This window comes from Mustela nivalis (genome assembly GCF_964662115.1).
Source record: "Mustela nivalis genome assembly, chromosome: 14".
NCBI lineage: Eukaryota > Metazoa > Chordata > Mammalia > Carnivora > Mustelidae > Mustela > Mustela nivalis.
The window spans coordinates 76,359,152-76,379,263 of NC_139033.1; the positions used below are offsets into that span (position 1 = coordinate 76,359,152).

General features: G+C 36.2%; 1 protein-coding gene across 17 annotated transcripts in view; it reads left to right on the top strand.

Moving 5' to 3' along the window:
* ANKRD12 (ankyrin repeat domain 12) overlaps window positions 1-13,212 on the top strand; it is a 123,019-nt gene extending 109,807 nt beyond the window's left edge. For all 17 annotated transcript variants that reach the window (XM_082697328.1, XM_082697330.1, XM_082697325.1 and 14 more), the window contains 4 exons: window positions 2,706-2,804; window positions 6,835-6,978; window positions 9,673-9,768; window positions 10,382-13,212. In XM_082697328.1, coding sequence (XP_082553454.1) covers window positions 2,706-2,804; window positions 6,835-6,978; window positions 9,673-9,768; window positions 10,382-10,567 — 525 coding nt within the window. In that variant the 3' untranslated portion in view covers window positions 10,568-13,212. The remainder of the gene's footprint in view (window positions 1-2,705; window positions 2,805-6,834; window positions 6,979-9,672; window positions 9,769-10,381) is intronic.
* The last annotated feature ends 6,900 nt before the right edge of the window (window positions 13,213-20,112 follow it).

Here is a 20,112-nt window from a genome sequence, read left to right on the forward strand (position 1 = left end):
AGCTCCAAACATGATTTACCTAAAGATAGATGGGGAAACAGGAAAGGGGAGGTTTCCTCAGAAAGTCTCCATATATTTTGTTTTTGGTGGTTTTACCATTTCTCTGTACATGGATGCTAAAGATTTCCAAATTTTCATATTCTGCCCAAACCTCTCTTAGCTTCCTTTTTTGCTAAATAGACATAGCTCCACTTGAATGTCCATGAGCTCCGCAAACTTGACATATTAGGCCTGAATGTAACCCAAAACCCTATTTCTCTTTTCTCCTGTCCCCTCTCCCCTCCTGGATTATCTCTTACCACCCATTTGGTCCTCATGCTAAAGGACTCACAAGTCCTCTGCAGCTACGCCCTCTCTTTTATCCTTAGTCACCATATTTTTGGACCCCTTCCCTTCCATTCCCTCCTCCTCATACCAGGGTCACAGTGATTTGCTTCCTTCCTTTCTTGCCTGTAGTCTTACCCTCCTAATACCTATTCTGCAGACACAGCAGTGAACTGTAAGATCTTTCAGCGGTTTTCCACTGCATACAGAATTTACCTTAATGTGTTATGCATAATATCTGTTCCACAGTGTGTAATTAAACACATGGGGATGATGGTGGGGAAGGTGAGGAGGGCTCATGGTCAGATACGTTTGGGAAATGGAACACCGTTAATCTAAAGATAATAGGTTTCTTTTGTCACTGTAGAACTTCTCAAAATGAGTAAGTTTAATTTGTTAATTAGATACCTAAGCAAGCGTATATGTACAGTTTTCCCAAACTTACTCATTCTTAGAACCATTTCCTGCAAGTCATGTTTATGGGCCCAGTGTTCTGTGGAACACACTTTAAGAAAACTAGTCTAAGTGTGCCTGGGTGGCTCAGTTGGTTAAGCATCTACCTTCGGCTCAGCTCACGATCCCAAGGTCCTGGGTTCCAGCCCCACATTGGTCTCCTTGCTCAGTGGGGAGCCTGTCTCTCCCTCTGCCTGCTTGTGCACTCATTCTTGCTCACTCTCTCTCCCTCTCTCTGTTAAATAAATAAAAATCTAAAATAAAATAAAATTAAATTAAGCTAATCTTAAAAAAAAGAAAGAAAGAAGGAAAGAAAAGCTGGTTTACAGAATTAGACTGCAACCTTTATTACTTTGCCCCTACTGATCTCCCCATCTTCATGCCCTACAGTTCTTTCCCTCAAAGTTGATGTCTCCAGAACAACTTGTAGTTTTCCAGACACCATACTATCTTTGCGTTTTGTACACTTGATCATACTGCCCTCTCTTCTGGGAATTATCTCCCTCTCTTCTTTCTCTTCTTTTTTCCCCCACAACTGATTTCTCTCACCTTGTGATTCTGGCTCTTCCTTTAACATGTGGCCTCAGGCATTACCCTCTCCAAGAAGTTTTCTCTGATACCAGGCTCAAAGGAGTAGATTCTCTTCCTCTGGGCTGCATAAAGGAAGCCTTTATGATTTGGGAAAACTTCAACATAGTATCACTAAACTTCACTATTACTATTACTAAACTTAAAGATGTTTATAAGGCACAGAAATCAAATAATTTTATTACTGTAGTTAGAGGCCTGAAAAATAATCTGCCCCAGTAAGTTACTTGTCCTGTAGAGTTTTCCGCATTGATTCAACTGAGTGAAATCATGTGATGTTATTTAACCTTTTTTTCACTCCCCCATAATTCCTGTAAACTGTTTACTGATTATAAGTATAGAGTCCCAATCAGATCCAGGTTTGATTCTTTGCCTAAAGCTTTTCATATATGGTGTATAATTCCTTAGCCCCACATCAAGACATACATAGAATCTGCTTGTCCCACCTTCTGAAGAATCAGAAAAGTCAACTATCAGAAAAGTCAAGCTATTCTGTGGTTCCTGAACATACTGAGATACTTTACTTTTCCCTAAATGCTGACAGTAGTTAGAAGCTAGAGATGAGGGTGGAGGGAGGAATATAGATATTCCAAGGGACAGAGGGAGAATATTAGGGGATCACAGATGTCTCTATATTAACTCTGTAACAATGCATAGATGGTATCTGTTTCCTTAACCTCCAGCATATACCAGAATGCAGTCCACTGTAATAATCGATTTAGAGATGAACCGACCATAAGATTTTTGGTGTATGGAAAGACAAAATGGGTTATCACCTATAATAAAGAAGTTTTAAAACTACAGATCTATTAGAGGATAACTCCATCTTTTTATAAGAGACTTCATGTATACTACACTAAGACTCAGACTGCTGTAACCTTTAGGACTGGACTGTTTGCATGTTTTTTCCCCCCCTGCTTTTGTGAACCCTCCCTCCCTGTTTATGAGCTGTCACTGATGCTCTAAAATGTGTCTCTGTAAATAGGAATTTCCTTAGTCCTTAGGCTTTTTAATTTGCTCTTTGAAATTTGCTGTGGCCTCAGAATTAAAACGTCTAAGTTTCTTGTTATGTTCTGTGCTTCAGACTGTTGAAGTTGAGAATAATCGGTTGTATAATTGCTACTGTATTATCTAATTCAGAGAACATCATAATTTATGTTTTTATTAACTGATCGAGTAAGAGGTTTAGCTGGTTCAGTCAGAAGAGAGCTGACTCTTGATCTCGAGGTTGTAATTTTGAGCCCCATATTGTGTGTAGAGATTACTTAAATAAAACTTTGTTAAAAATTAGGAATAGCTCATTGTTGTATTTTTAACTAATGTATGTTTTTGAAAATTAGATTACACCACCACCTTCACTGTCAGATCCACTTAAAGAGCTTTTTCGGCAACAGGAAGTTGTAAGAATGAAACTACGTTTGCAACACAGTATTGAAAGGGTAAGAAGTGTTTAAATTTATGCAAAAAATTATTGTATTTTAACAGTAGATCATAATGACCTATATTATATTTTATGGGTATATGTATATATTTTATATACACACACACATATAACTGCCTTAGGGGATTTTCCTTATTTAGAACCATTTTGGGAAATGGTTTTTTTTATCTTGTACCTGTGTAGTTAGGGAATTTTCAAGCCTATTTCAGGGTAGCTGTCCTTATGTTACAGTTCATGTCGAGTGATTATTGATGTATAAAAATCTCTTAATAATTTCTTATTATCATTTGCTGAATTTGTGGAACTAAAGTGATGAATTCCAAGTTAGATAGTTGGATTTCCAAGTTTTCTGCTTCAGTGCAGAATACTTAGAAAAGCTGTTCTTATTGGTCCTTAGATTTCTGCTTTCATATTCTAGTTTCTAGTGGTTAATCTTGGCATGGGATGATGTGAGAAAACCTATCTATTTATAGAAATCATAAAATTCATTTCACTTGGATTGACAAAAATGTAGCACCTTCTTAGTCTTTTGGGAGGGCCAGGGACTTCTGAAACTTGGTATGAACTGTGTTCCTTCTTTATAGAGGTATATATACTCTTACAAAAACAAAAGTATGCAGTTTCTTTGATTCTTACATAACTGATTTCCTAGGGCAGAGGTTTTTCACTTTTCTGTGCCATGAGACCCGTGTAACAATCTGGTAAATATAAAACCTTTTCTCAAAATTATGTTTTTAAATTAATAAATTTATAGCATTGCAAAGAGAACAATAAATGAAAGAAGCACTGATACAGAACTTACAACATTGTGCATGACCTATGGCAATGAATATTTTGTTCTCAATAAGAAGTTAAGTCACATTATACACATCAATAGCTATTTCAACCATCAGGCATGTTTGAAGCCACCTGGTAATATATTTTCATCTGTTCCTCTCTCCAGGTAACAAAAGCCATGCTGCCTTATAGGTAGTTAAGAATTCTTATTTGTACTGTGCAATTTTCAGAACTTGAGCAGATAGTAAAAATTACTCACATGCTTTCATATATTGACCAATAGACAATTTAAAATGCCTCACCAGTGTGACAGCAAACAATGATACCATTTGGGGGCAATATCTCTAACACTTATAATATGAATTGAAAATACTTGTGATTTCTATGGATGGCAAAGTTGCAGATGCTTTTGATATTTCTGTGGTTTGTGGCCTATATTCATAATTGAAAGAAATGCCAGTTGGGGGCGCCTGGGTGGCTCAGTGGGTTAAAGCCTCTGCCTTCAGCTTGGGTCATGATCCCAGGGGGCTCTCTGCTCGTCAGGGAGCCCGCTTCCCCCCTCTCTCTCTCTGCCTGCCTCTCTGCCTACTTCTGATCTCTGTCAAATGAATGAATGAATGAAAGAAAGAAAGAAAGAAAGAAATGAAATGAAATGAAATGAAATGCCAGTTGGAGGTTAGTAAAAAATAAAGAATTTTTTACATCCAGGTTCACAGATGACACTTTCCCCAGTCTATGTATGGGCTTCTTGGGAATGTTAGGACCCCAAGTCAAGAACCTGTTTTAGGGTCATTTTTCCTTTGAAAGTGATGACGATACTTGAATGCGCACTGAATGAACAAACACATCTTAAAACCCACAGTTCCTGGCCCAGTTTCTTGAACTACGTCATGCCCCACTCTGCCTTCCAAGAACTAAGATGGGGAGTACTTTGGGGCATGCATAACCCATTCTCAGAAGACATTGTTTAAGAAGTGATGCACTGGAAGTGCAAAGACATAACATTAAGAATGATGACCTAAAAAAAAAAAAAAGGAATGATGACCAAAAGTGAAATATTTAGGCTGTCATTTAAGCAGTGTATCTCTTTTAGTTTTTTTAGGGTCTGACTTCATTTTTGGTTATTGCTCTTAATCTCTATACAATTATGGCCAATCTTTTAGAAAAACTTTTCTTCTAGTTATTTTTTTCTTAGCATCTCATCAACTTTTTGGATATATATTATCACTTAAAGTCCCACCTTAAACTTGTACTTAATGAATCATAAGTGTTAGACTTACCTCTTCTCTTTTGAGTATCATTTGTTACATAAAATTTAAAAGAGATTAAATAGGACTGTGTTTCTTTGTGTTTTCACTAAATTATAAATACAGTAGAGCTCTGTAGTAATACATATTTGGATATGGTGAGGCCTCCATCCTCCAGTAGGGGAAGAATAAAGTTCTTGTCAAGTCAAGAGAGAATAGGGAATGTGGTGAGAAGAATACCAGCCACATCTTTAATATTTTATCAGCTCAGTCTGCCAGACAGAACCAACAAAATGATGGACATCTTATTCCTGGACTCAGGAATCCTTGAAATTCTAACCAGCCACAGGTCCTAGAGTTTGCCCCCACCGATGTTTAAACCGAAGAAGACAGTTACCACCAGATGGCACAAGTCTGCAACCAGTATCACCATGGGCTGGGATTGTAGCTATCCCCTAGGATTCCTAGTCTGATAAATGCAGAGGATTTCCTGATACTTCATTAACTTTATGATAGGGTGAGTTTGCATATTACATAACTGGAAGTATTGCACCCCATTTAACACATTTTAAGACAGGATTGTACTGTGATTGTCAGAGATTTAATATCAGCATCAAGGTACAGTGTTTGTTTCTGTGAAAATGTTCATTATAAAACGAGCTACCGGGCGCCTGGGTGGCTCAGTGGGTTAAGCCGCTGCCTTCGGCTCAGGTCATGATCTCAGAGTCCTGGGATCGAGTCCCACATCGGGCTCTCTGCTCAGCGGAGAGCCTGCTTCCCTCTCTCTCTCTCTGCCTGCCTCTCTGTCTACTGTGATCTCTCTCTGTCAAATAAATAAATAAAATCTTAAAAAAAAAAAAAAATAAAAAATAAAACGAGCTACCACCACAATGGCACAGCATTTCACATCCATTAGAAAGGCTATAAAAGATAATATCAAGTGTTGGCAAGAGTGAAAAAATTGGAACCCTCATACATTGCTGATGGAAATGTAAGATGCTACAACTGCTGTTAATGACTTGGCAGTTTCTCATCAGGTTAAACATAGAACTACGATATGACCTAGTACCTCCACTCCTAGTTATTTACCTAAAAAAAGGAAATTTGCATCCAAGCAAAAACTTGAGCGTGAATGTTCATAGTAGCCTTATTCATGATAGCACAAAGCTAGGAACAACCCAAAAGACCATCAGCTGATGAATGAATGAAGAAAATATGGTGTGTTTATAAAGTAGAATATTATTCAGCCATAAAAAGGGATGAAGTACTAACGCATGCTGTAACACAGATGAACTTGGAAAACATGAAAGAAGCCAGTTACAGAAAACATGACATGAAAGAAGCCAGTTACAGAATACCACATGTTCCTTGAATCCATTCATAAGAAAATGTCCAGAGTAGGTAAATCCATAGAAACAAAAAGTAGAGTAGTGGTTGCCAGGGGAAGAGGAGGTATAAGGGGCATGACTGGCAATAGATACAGAGTTTCTTTTTGGGGTGATGAAAATGTTCTGAAATTAATGGTGATGGTTGAACATTTTGGTGAAGCCAAAAAAGCTTCCATTGTACACTTGCAAAGATAATTTTTTAAAAAAGCCTGCCGCTTCTGGAAAGAACATTTATTTATACTTCTAGAACAATTTGCATTCTCAAATCTCTCAAATCCCTCAATCTCTGTGAAGAAAGAACTTGTCTGAGGGGCACCAGAGTGGCTCAGTCATTTAAGCGTCTGCCTTTGGCTTAGGTCATGATATTGGGGTCCTGGGATCGAGCCCCACGTTAGGGTCCCTGCTTAGCCAGGAGTCTGCTTGTCCCTCTTTCCCTGCTCCTCCCCCTGCTTGTGCACATTCTCATTCTCTCTCTAATAAATAAATAAAATCTTTAAGAAAAAAATCTTACCTGAAATTCAGGTCCTTTAGTACATTTTAAGTAATTTTATTTGAAAAAACAGGTGATTGAAGAATTATGTTTTTTTTTTTTTTTCTTAATTCTTGGTTCAACTAGGAAAAGCTCATTGTATCCAATGAACAGGAAGTTCTACGAGTTCATTACAGAGCTGCAAGAACATTGGCAAATCAAACACTGCCATTTAGCGCATGCACTGTGTTACTGGACGCAGAAGTGTACAGTGTGCCTCTGGATGCTCAGGTAAAGTGCCAGTGATACACTTAAAATATTCCTAAATAGAGCTTGGGTGTTTTTGTAATCTCTTCCCACAGAAGAAACTTGAATCCAGCAATCAGTAAAACTCTAAAGAGAAAAACAGTTCTTGCAGAATAAAGTACTTCTATATCACTTGATCTTTTTTCTAAAATCCTCTAAACATCAGGCTCATGTTATAAAAGCTGATATTTATAAAACCAATATGTGTTTAGAATAGTGCCCTTTTACATAATTTGTAATTTGTTTCTAAACTGGGTGTTTGTACCTTCAGGCAACTGGAAAGCAACTGTAAGCTGGAAGACACTACAGGCAGATTGAACCTCTAGATTGTGATGGTGCTAAAGTAGGGCCAGGTCTTGTTTTGGTCTTGGATATTCTGGAATAAATAAATACAGTTGTGGAAAAAAACTGTAGCTATGTCTTGAATAGAGTTTACTGACACAGAAATTATACGAATTCAGAACCAGACATACCAGTTGTAAGAATATCTTGTGCCTCACAAACAAGAATGAAATTCATTCGTCATAGAATATAATGATTAAAATGAAGAGTAGGCATGGACAGTGAAGGATTATCACACAAAAGTATTAAGAAATGCTGTTTTAAGTCAGACAGAAACACAAAGGATGTAGGGTATATTACAGAGAAAATTACTTAGTTCTCTCTGGGCTTTATTTTTCTCCTCTGTAAGAAAAAAAAAGATTATGGACATTGAAGAGGGTATGGGCTATGGTGAGTACTATGAAGTGTGTAAACCTGGGCGATTCACAGACCTGTACCCTGGGGCAAATAATACATTATATGTTAATAAAAAATTAAAAATTATTAAATAAAATCTAATTATAAATTAACTATGTCATTAAAATAAATTGGGCATTAAAACTCATAGAAAAATTTTTAAAAAGAATAGTGGATTTTGAACTTTAAGTCACCGACTGTTTTATCCAAATGAAAGTATTCAGAGATATTTGAAAAGGCTATTAAGAATAATAATTGTGGGAGAAGGGGGGAGCCTGGGTGGTTCACAGTCTTTTGAGGGTCTGACTCTTATTTCGGCTCAGGTCATGATCTCTCAGGGCCATGAAATCGAGCCCTGCGTAGGGCTCCACACTAGGCATGGCGCCTGCTTAAGATTCTCTCTCTCCCTCTCCCTTTACTCCTCACCTAAAATTTGCATGCATTCTCTCTAAAATAATAATAAAATAGTTGGATCTTAAGAAAGAACTATTTGACTCTAAAGAAATAAACATTGGAAAAGGCCACTGAGGGAATTTACATAATTCTCAGCTTTAAAGAATTTAAACGGAAGAATGAATGGTTTTTAATAATTGAAATGAAAAGTTTAACTATGTTACTAAAGGCTGGACTAGACAATGAAATATCTTGAGATCTTTTAAAGTTTTGTGCAATTATAGAGTAATGAAATCAACTTTAGAACAATGTAAATCAAGCTTCAAAGAAAGTCTTTTGAAGATTTCTTGTTCACAGTGGTTGAGTAAACATACCTTTTTATTTTGTCTTCCTTCCAAAACTCACTGAAATGACAAAAGATGACAAAAGCAATCCATAGCAGAACTGGAAATTGAGATGGAAAGCCACTGGACCACAACATGATGACGTTTCTGATAAATAAGAATCTGTTGCCCCAGATAGGTTATAGGAAAACATCAAAAATAAGTGAGTGTTCTCAGTAAACCCTTAGAAGGATCCCCAAATCAGAGACTAAAAGAAGATTAGGCCACGATTGGCCTAATAATTAAAGGACAGACGAACTTTATCCTTCTCTTGAGGAAAACTATGGAACTCTTACCCTTCTTCCTTCTACTCTGGCTTTAGAGTAGATGGTCTCTCAATGAGTAGCGGGCTCCTATGAGAATAGCTGCCAAGGAATTAAAGGAAAGGAGAATAAATCTACCTTTCCTAGCTAAAGGCTTAGATCATCCGTTAGCCTGCTTTCTCATTAGACCACTTCCTTTCAAAATAAGCTTGTAATATTAAAAAGACTCAATAATAAAATCTTAAATACTAAAAACATCTTACAGAGGACCAAGGAGGAAGTGGTAACAGCTAAAACTGGGAGCATCTACATGATGGCTGGATGTCACTTGGATAGCACCGGTGGTAATAGTAATAGTAGTAACTACAGCAGATGTTTATTGGAGTGAGTGCTGCCTGTATGCCCAAGCATTGTGATGAGGACTTCAGAGACTTAATTCTCAAAACAAGATTAGAAGAGGTATTCAGCCCTCTTTACGGAGTAGAAAATTGAGAAAGTCTATAATTAGTTCAAGATTACATAATAAGACACAAAGCTGGCATTTGAATGCAGCCGTCTTAATTCCAAAACTGTATTCTTAAGAATTGATAAAGAATTTCTTTATGATCACTCCAAAATACTGGTCCTGGAAAAAATGTTGGCCTTAAAGTGCTGTAGCTCACCTTAACACTTTTTCTCCCTACATACGGTAAACATTAACATTATAATGAGAAATGAAATAAATTTTACTTTAATAAGAATGTCCTAGGCATTAAAAAATTACATTTTTATCTTTTTTTCAAAGTGTTTCCATCTTTCTTTTCATCATTCCATTATACTGTAAAGAGATATAATGGCATATAGGTTTTAAAGTTGGCTAGTAAATTGCATAGTATTCAACTACTTTTGATGTTCTCTTTCAGTCTGATGACAGTAAAACTTCTGTGAGGGATCGCTTTAATGCAAGACAATTCATGTCTTGGTTACAAGATGTGGATGATAAATTTGACAAATTAAAGGTATGTATATTTAAAAGTTCAGTTTAAATGGATGCTTCCCTCTTAAATGGAAAGTGTAGCTCTACTAGGAAAGGAGATAGCCATTAGTCATGCATTCTCATGCCAGCTACAGTTGGGAAGTAAAGGAAAATAAAGAGCACAAGTCCATTTTTCAAGACCAGTGTAGTATGAAAGTTGAAACTATCACAGAAGTAGCAGTTTCTGATGGGGACATTTATGCTTGCTGTCCAGTATCCAAGTCTAGTGATCGCTCTGACAATGAAAGAATGGGGGAGGGCAGTCAGAGAAAGAATATATACTACAAATAATTCATAAAGAAAATTATCTGGTTGAAGATTTTAAACCATTTGAAAAATCACTTCTTAGCTGTTCATGATTCTTTTGATAATTTGAAGTCTCATTATTTGAAAGAGCAGTTTCAAATTAAAGTCTGTGAGATCAGAGAGTGGTGAAGTTGCAGACCCAGAAATAGTTGGCATATGGATACAGACAGGATAAAGCAGAAATGGGTGTGTAATTTAAAAACTTAATCGCTAAAGAAGCTATGGGTGAGATTAATTTTTAAAGCAAACTTGACAGAAAAATCAATTAACTCTTCTCTTCCTCTCAATAGACCTGTCTTTTAATGAGACAACAACATGAAGCTGCAGCTTTAAATGCCGTCCAGAGATTAGAATGGCAGCTCAAACTCCAGGAACTTGACCCTGCCACCTATAAATCTATCAGCATTTATGAAATCCAGGAGTTTTATGTTCCCCTTGTTGATGTTAATGATGACTTTGAATTAACTCCCATATAATAGCAGCCATTCCTTCTGGTGGTGTCATCTTAAACTCATGTGGCTCAAGAGTATTAAACTGTGGAACACTGCCTTTTGAGAAAAATACTGATATTATGCCTTTACAGTTGTTAGTAAAGTTTGACTAAAGTTGGTTATGTATGTAGTAAACACTGTCATTTTATAAAGAATGAAAAGAGAATTATTTTGGATCCTAGATCCAAACAGTTTCTAACTGAAATCTATTATTTATATTGGTGAGAGGTAACTATTACATTAGAGCATGTTGGCAGACCGTGGTAAATATTTCAAAAGCTGAGAATCTGCTAACAGCACTGGAAGTTGTTAGCGCTCCTAAGTAACAAAATAACCACTAGTATTCAAATCTTAAAATATATTGGTAAGCTAAAAGGTTCAATTCCTACCAAATAGTTTCTAATGTGGAAGAAAAACTTGGCACAAAATTTCTTCAGTTTATTTTATCTGTAAATTAATGTACAGTTTTCTTTTCAAAAGTTTTAATATTGTCTTCCCTTTTAATAACTTATTTTATACATATTGTGCAGATGTAAATCTTGTAATTAATGGTCAAAATGTATACAAAGGGATTGGTAGTCAAAACATGTACAAAGAAATAATTGTAAAGCTGTTGTGTCTAATGTTCTATTGGACCAAAGTTGTCGTTTGTATGGAGTGTAGTAGTAATGTGTTCAGGTAGCAAAACTTTTAAATAAGGCCTGCATGTGTTTGAGTTAGCTTGTTTTCATCACCATAACTGTAAAGGTTGTGACTTAGTTGTACTGCATGCTTCCTACAGTTTAACTCTGTCCATAAGCAATGCCTAAAGTAGTGTAGGGTGTTTCATGCCAGTCTCCTGGGATAGTACTTATGACTCACTGTGTTGGACACATTATTTAGAATTAGTCATGCAAAGAAACAGCTCTTTTTTCATCTCACACAGTAAAACCCGTTTCCCCCTCCCAAAATGCCTTTGAATGAAAATTCTGAAATTGTAAATGTCTATTTTAATACTCAAGTATGAAAGAATCTGTGAATATATGTAAATATGTTTAATAAATTTTATTGGTCATGTTAAATCATTGTAAAACTTTTTTACATTGCTTAAATATAATGTTTTAAGCTTAATAACCTTTGCACTTTTAAAATACAAACTGAGTACTCAAATCAAAAAAAGAGTTATTCGGTAGTCAAAAGTATAAGAAACAGGCATATTCAGGTCAATCTCTTCAATATTTATGAAAAATTGATTAATATGTTATATTTTTTCCTTGTATCAAGATGCAAAACATAATTTTCAGAATTTTATAATTAAAATAAGATTTGGTATGCTGTTTTTAATAAAATAATTAGCAATATACTTAGAAAAAAACCAGTTTCTCCTATAACATGAAGTAGATTAAATATTCAGGAATATTTCAGGTCTGAAATCTGCTCAACTTATTAAACATTTTTGAAAGGAAAATTAGGTTATATGTAAAATTGAACATAAATATATGAGATAAAATTTACAGAACTTTCCACAGTACTTTCTTGAATTATAAAATAATGCTGGATATTTTTTATTCTGATAGAGAAAAGTAAAAAGGATATATGAGGAATAAAGTGACTTAAACTCAGCAAGCAAGTTGGAAATCCCAGCTAATGGGAGAGAATGTAAAAACCGAAGTTTCTGAGTGCAAAGGTATATATTAAGCTTAGGGATTTTTGAATTTTTACGTCAATTTATATTTTAATTCATACTGTACTTGGCATGCGCAATAAAGCAGCACGTGTAAAAGATACACAGTGCAAGGACTTTATTATAAAGGTTGGATGTAGTGTTCTTTAGAAATTTAGATGAGAGATTTGGGCCTTTTTTATTGGATACATGGGGCCAAGAAAGGCAGGGTAGGTTTTGAAGCACTGGTTTTGTTGAAGTTAAGTTTATTAAGGCTGGGAACATTAAAAGCTAATTTATAAAAGCAATACTTTTTAATATGAAAAACTAAATGCAAATTTTGTTTATACTTTTGCCTAAAACTAAAAAACCAGATTATTGAGCATTGAAGTCATAGAAAATAAGAGAGGAGTAAATTTATACAGCATCTTGTTCTGAGGGCCCAACTGGAAAAGGAGGGGAAATCACTGTTTGGCCAAACAGAACAAGCTGCAGAAGAGAACAAGCAAGCAGGAATCTGGCATATTTGAGTTGTCCCAGCTTTTTACATACTAACCTAGCTCTCACCCTCTTCAGTGGTACCTCCAGTTGCTGGAGCCTTGATGCCATGCTTCTGCTTCTGCAGGTTTCCTTGTAAAGTGACTCAAAGCTGATCAGATAGCTTACACGAAAAGTTGAATGCCTTCTCGGTGTAATTTATACTTAAGTAGTTAGGAGCTTTATATTCTAAAGCTCTGAAATACTAGGAAAAAACTTGGAATGGGGTATATACCTAAAAAGATTTAGGATTCTGAAAGAGAAATAAAGGATGGTTAGTTTAATCAGTGATTTTTTTTTAACTATTCAAATATCATGAACAAGATATACTAAATTGTACCTAAGGATTTGTATTTCTTTAAATCTTGTTCTAAATCATATCTGTTTAATAAATGACTAGTTGATATTTGTGCATGTTATTTAATAAAGAGTTATATTTTTATAGAAAAAATAAGAGTGAAATGTGTGCTAAATGTTTTTTTTACTTCCCACTCCCATGTGACTCTAAGCCAAACACCAGTGTTTACTTTGGGCAGTAGTAAAATTACAGAAATACTCGTTTTGGGGCAACAACCTCTGAAAAATAGCTCAACTCTCTTCAGTAATGAGATCTCAAAAATGAATTATAAATGTTAGACATGCTGCAAACTTCATAACCACAAAAATCTCAAGCAAATACCCCATGAGGCTCATGTTAACAGACTTAATAGTTATATACTCATTCTAGAAATTGAGTGCAGTGCTAAATATGTATTTTTCTTAGTTATTCAGAAAGCTAGCAATATTTTTTATTCTATTTCTGGTTTCCTGGTACATAAACCCCCAAAATTTTATATAGAGGAAATTGACTTTAAAACTCATCAGATAGTCTTATCTTCTTAAATTTGTAAAGAGAGCATTTTCATGATTTTTCCGAAAATCCCTTTCAAACATTTAAGGCAAAAAGATGGATACAAGAGATACTAGTCTTTGGAAAAACTTTGTGGAGTTTAATGGATTAAATAGCTTTTAATTCATCTTCTTGGTGGCTTTCTTGACACCATAGTCTCCATTGTACCTAAAATGGGGTTAGAAAGCCTCCACAGTAGCAGTTACCCAAAGTTTTAAATCAGTAGAACCAGAGTTCATAGAACAGATGGAGGCAAATAAAGTTTAAATAATTCCCTTAATCAATATGGTGGAAAAAGCATGTAGAATTATAACTATCAACATAAAAACAGTGAAAAATAAATCTAGAATGACTTTTTCCAGTGACTAAATGTTAAATATTACACAATATCAGCAAATAATGTAAACTTCTTAGACATGTGCATATCTCCATAAGAGAAAGTAGCATATAAAAATACCTAAAGATAAACACCTTTGCTTGCATGGGGATTCAGTTTTATTAGGTGGGTTATTTACACAGAATTTAAGGTTATTTATGAAACACATTTATTTAACTCTTTTGATGACTTTTTAAAATGCGTTTTAAAAAAAAAAGCTATACGCCGCATCAAAATATCTGAGTAGTCCAGATAAAAAGCTTTCAGGTAGCCACGTTTTCCCCACTTCTGAAGAAAATTCTGCTGTTAAACACAAAATGAAACAAGCTTTTGTGGCGTACCTGTGTGCCCATCACTCAGCTTAAGAGCTCATTATGAGTACCTTCTCCATTTTTTTTTAAACTGGTTTAAATCCAGTTTAAACAAAAAGAGGCAGTCCTAACAAATGTATATACTGTTAACCATTGCCTGAATTGTGATTATTTGCATCATAGAAGGAAGTTCCCTGTGCCCGTTTGCGGTTAGTACTCCCTACCCCAGAAGAGACCACTGTGATTCCCATCACTGTATGTTTCTTGTACCTGTTCTTGAGTTTCATATAAATGGAATCAAAAGAGTATATACTATTTTCTTGTGTCTGCCTTCTTTCTCTCAACATAAGGTTTTGAAATTCATCCATGTTGCATATATCAGTAATCTGTTCCATTTTATTAATGAGCAGTAGTGTATTGTACAAACTTGTTTATTCATTCTCTTGTTGGTAGACATTTGGATTGTTTCCAATTTGGGGACTATTGTGAATAAAACTGTGAATCTGCACATCTATTTTTGTGGACATATTCTTTCACTCTTGGATACCTACCTTGGAGTACTAGGTCATAGAATATTGTTGTATGTTTAACTTTATTAGAAACTGACAGTTCTCCAAAGTGGTTGTACTATTTTATATCCCTCCCTGTGAGAGACCCATTGCTCTGAATCTTCATCGTTTGTTGGTGTCAGTCTTCAGTTTCAGTGATTTTGGTGGATGTGTAGTGGTACCTTGTGCCTCTTTAATTTGCATTTCCCTGATGACTGACGAGGTTGAACATTACTTTTTATATGCATATTGACCATTTGTACATATTTTGTGAAATGTCCTCAAATGTTTTGCTCATTTTTATTGGGTTGTCTTTATTGCTGATTTGTAGGATTTCTTTATATATTCTGTGTATAAGCCCTGTGGTCAGATACGTTGTCCTGAGTGTTTTTACCTAGTCTGTGGCCTGCCTTTCCATTTTTTCTTAATGAGTAGTTTCTGGAGTCATGAAAGTACTTTGAGAGCTTTTGTTTCTGTGTTATATCAGTTGATACTGACCAGAGTAGAAATTAAAACAATTAAAAACAATTTTTAAGTGTATTACTAAACCTATTCATGTATACTTTTATGAAAAATATATTTCAAAAAAAACTAGTAGGAAAAGTGTATTTTAAATTTTGCAAATTACATAATATTGGGCTTGATATCTAAAAATTTCATATCTGCTTCTGCACTCAATGCATTGTATCTATTATTTGGTTTTGGTTTGGTTTGTATGAAGAAAATATGGCTTCACACAATAGGGAAAGAGGGAGAATATGTTAATATTTTAAATATTTAATAGATTTTCAAACAAATGTGGGCATTGTTCTTTGATTCCACATCAAAATGCAACAAATAGTTTCTTTTTGTTAAAGATTTTATTCATTTATGAGGGAAAGAAAGAGTTCAAGCAGAGAAAGGGGCAGGGGGACAGTCTCCATGCTGAGCAGGGAGCCCAATGTGGCACTCTATCCCAGGACACTGAGATCATGACCTGAGCTGAAGTCAGACCCCTACCAGACTGAGCCACCCAGGTGCCCCAACAAATAGTTTCTAAAAGTTAGCTACCTTGTAGAATCTGAAACTATATAATCAACTTTTGCTAACTCTGTTACATTAAATCTATTTGTCTTGCACTTTGGCTCTTTTAACACTGAATGATTTTTAACATTATGTATTGATCCTTTAGAAAACGTTGGGTAACGGTGTTATATGTGTCTTCCAAATGTCGACAGAGCTCACTTTATAATACCAAAAATTCATACTTGTTAATATCACCACTGATTTCATCAAAAATGTCTTTTAAGTGATCGGAAGCTGTGAGGCTCTAAGTGACAACTACAAGTTTTCCAAAATTCTAATCTTTACTTGAAAGGTCAGACGTTATGGCAACAAACATTGTCAGTTCTTTAAAGTGACAGGCTTTTGGGGCACCTGGGTGGCCTCAGTTAGCAGTGATGCATCTGCCTTTAGCTCAGGTCATGATCCCAGGGTCCAAGGATTGAGCCCCACACTGGGCTCTCTGCTCAATGGGGAGCCTGCTTCTCCCTCTCTCCCTGGTGCTCCCCCTGTTGTGCTCTCTCTGTCAAATAAATAAAATCTTTTCTTAAAAAAATTAAATAAAGTGATATGCTTTTGACAAAGGTACCGTGTGATACATATATCAAATGATCTATATATCTCTCACATCATGATGTTTTTAATAGCAAATGATTTACCATTTCATTAAACATTAATCATATGGACATTCCATAAACTAACCAGTTTCCTCTTAGAAACTTAGGTATTTTGCAAATTTTTTTATCCAAAAAAAAAAAAAAAAAAGTTCAGTGAACCTCTTAGTACTGAGATAAATTCTTGTGCTAAAACAATAATACATAAATTCTTGTGCCTGCTTTCCCTTACAGAGAAATGCTCCTTTTAGACCAAGGAGCAAATATCTTCCCAGATAGACTCCTCAACTAGCTTCATAGTCTCAGTCCAGCCCTATTATAACAAGTTGGAACTAAAAACTTCCCAGGTAGATGGAATGGATGACAAAGTAAGCTTCAGAAATCTAGGCTGGACTAATCACTTTAGAATGGGCTTATGAGTCTAATTTCATTCAGAATTCCACAGCCATTAGATTTTTCTCCATGGAAAACTAAGTTATTTTCGATTATGCACAGGACTGTTCCAGCCAACAAGAAAGATCCACAGTAGCAAAATTTCCGAAATTCTCCACCATGAGACTTCATTGTTGTGAAGATCAGGCAGGGTTCACATATAGAACTCTGAACTCTGGTAAGAAGACTGCCTAGCAATCAGTCTGATAATCTAATATTACAAGATATATGATGCTAAGGATATGATTCTTCTCATTCTTAGGGTTATTTTAGGTTTTTCTCAGGAACTGTACTCTATGCAGTCTTTCAAATATATAGCGTATTTCCAGTAGATTATGATAAAGTCAACTCTCCTAATCTTGAAGCTCCTAATCATGAGTAGAAATAATTACTGAAGCAAGTTATCCCCTCTGTGTATTCATTCTGAACAATACTACGTGATGGCACCAATATTTTCCCCTGTTGATCTTGGGGAAACAGACTATAATTTTTCATGGCAGCTTGTTAATGCTCTTTATTTTTATTTTATTTTTTAAGATTTTATTTATTTGACAAAGAGAGAGAGAGAGGGAACACAAGCGAGGGAGTGGAAGAGGGAGAAGCAGACTTCCCACTGAGCAGGGAGCCTCACACAGGGCTCGATCCCAGGACTCTGGGATCAAAACCTGAGCCGAAGGCAGATGCTTAACGATTGAGGCACCCAGGCACCTCTTGGTAATGCTTTTTAATTCGAAAGTTCATTTGTATTATAGTTCAAAGCCTTCTCCCTATTAGTCACCTCTGTAGCAGAGTAATTACATTATAACATAATTTTCTTTCAACAGAGGCACAAAAATTTATTCTTCTTACATGCTAAAAACAATTCTTAAACGTTTTCCACTTCCATTGATGTTGAAGTAGCAGAACAATCCTATGACCTCACACGAGGCTGGGCATTGTTTGTGTTCCCATCAGCCAAGGAGGAAAGATCTAATACCCAGGGCATCAAACAGTACTCAGGAGGGCATTACCTTCGTGAAGCCAAATAAGCCCCAATCCTAAAAATTAGCTTCAAAAACATCAAACCAGGGACGCCTGGTGGATCCATCAGTTAAGCATCTGCCTTGGGCTCAAGTCATGATCCCAAGGTCCTAGGATCGAGGCCCAAATCGGGCTCCCTGCTCCGTGGGGAGTCTGCTTCTTCCTATCCCTCTGTCTGCTGCTCCCCCTACTTGTGCTCTTTCTCTGTCAGATAAATAAATAAATAAAATCTAAAAAAAAAGAAAAAAGATCAAATCAGGGGATCCTGGCTGGTTCAGTTGGTAGGAGGGCATATGACTCTTGATCTCTGGGTTGTTTGAGGTTCGCGTTGGGTGTAGAGATTTCTTAAAAAATATATTTTAAAAAAATCAAACAGATTCCAGGTAGCTCGATTACATGACTGAGCCTAATCCATCACTAAAAGAACACAATAAAATGCAGTAACCAACAATGGAAAAATTACAATGTCTAGAGTGAAAAATGATCAGGCATATGGGGTGCCTGGTGGCTTTGGCTCAGGTCATGGTCCCGGGGTCCTGGGATCAAGTCCCATGTCAGGCTCCCTGCGTAGCTAGAAGCCTGCTTCTACCTATCCTTCCTGCTTGTGCTCCCTCTCTTTTGGTATCTCTGTCGCTATGTCTGTCTCTCTCACCCAAATAAATAAAATCTTAAAAAAAAAAAATGATCAGGCATGTAAAGAAGTAGAAAATTATGACCCTCAACCAGAAAAAAATAGGAATTGAAGGAGAAATAAAAGCAGTAATGGAACTAGTAAATAAATATGTTAACAGAACTATTTAAGTCTGTATGTACAGTATAGTAGAGGAAAACATAACCACAATAAGAAAAAAATGGGAGATAAAGTTTTAAAACAGCCAATAGCCAATGCCTAGCGCAGTGCTTGGCACACAATAGATCCTCAACTTATTTGTCCAATACGTATTTCTGTTGAATCATTCAAAGCAGTTTTCCATGGGAACCCATGGGAGAACTTTCTCTCAAGCATGAATATTAAGAAAAGATTACTTCTAGTTCATTTTTATCCGACAAATACCGTGGATGTTGTGATGGGTTGTGTTTCTTTCTTTGCGTTTGTTGTGAGAATGCTTAAAATCAGTCTGTTACCTTCATCTCAACAAGTCATTTTAGTGCCATTCTGTACCCAGTGTTATTCTCTTGACCTTATTTTCCTGACTTTCAAATTCTCTGTGTGATGATTTGACCCTTCCTGCATCATTTGTATTTTTCTCAACTTCTTCCAATCCTTCCTGGAAAAAGCGAGCCATAAACATATGGAAAAAAAAAAAATTAGCCACTACAATGAGATACCACGCACCCTCTGGGAGGCCTGTAATCAAAATTATGGAAAATATGAATGTCGTCAAGGATGTGGAGAAATTGGAGCTCTCCTACATTGCTGGTGAGAATGTAAAAGGGCACAGCTGCTATGGAAAGCTGAGGTGCAGTTTCCCAACAAGTTGGTTACCATACAACCCATTCCACTCCTAGTTATATACACAAAGGAATTAAAAGCAAGTGTTCACGGGTGCCTGGGGGGCTCAGTCTATTAAGCGTCTGATTCTTGATTCCAGCTCAGTTCATGATCTCAGTGTCATGAGATCAAACCCTGTGCTGGGCTCCATGCTGGAGCCTGCTTAGATTTTCTCTCCCTCTCTCTCTGCTCCTCTCCACCCCACAACTCGAGTGCACGTGCACTCTGTCTCTCCAATAGGAAAAAAAAAAGTGTTCAAACAAAAATTTGTACCTGAATGCTTATAGCAATACTGTTCACTATGGCCAAAAGTAGAAACCACCCAAGTGTCCATCAGCTGATGACTAGATAAACAAAATGTGGTATGTCATACAATGAAATATTACTCAGCCACAAAAAGGAATGAAGTTTTGATAGATGCTGCAACATGGATGAGCCTGGGAGACAAGATGCTGGACACCTGGGTAGCTTAGTTGGTGAAGTATCTGCTTTCTGCTCAGGTCATGATCTTGGGGTCCTGGAATCAAGCCACATGATGGGCTCCCTGCTCAGAGGGGAGCCTATTTCTCCCTCTCCCTCGGCCCCTCTCCCTGCTTGTGTGTGCACTCTCTCTCTCAAATAAATATTT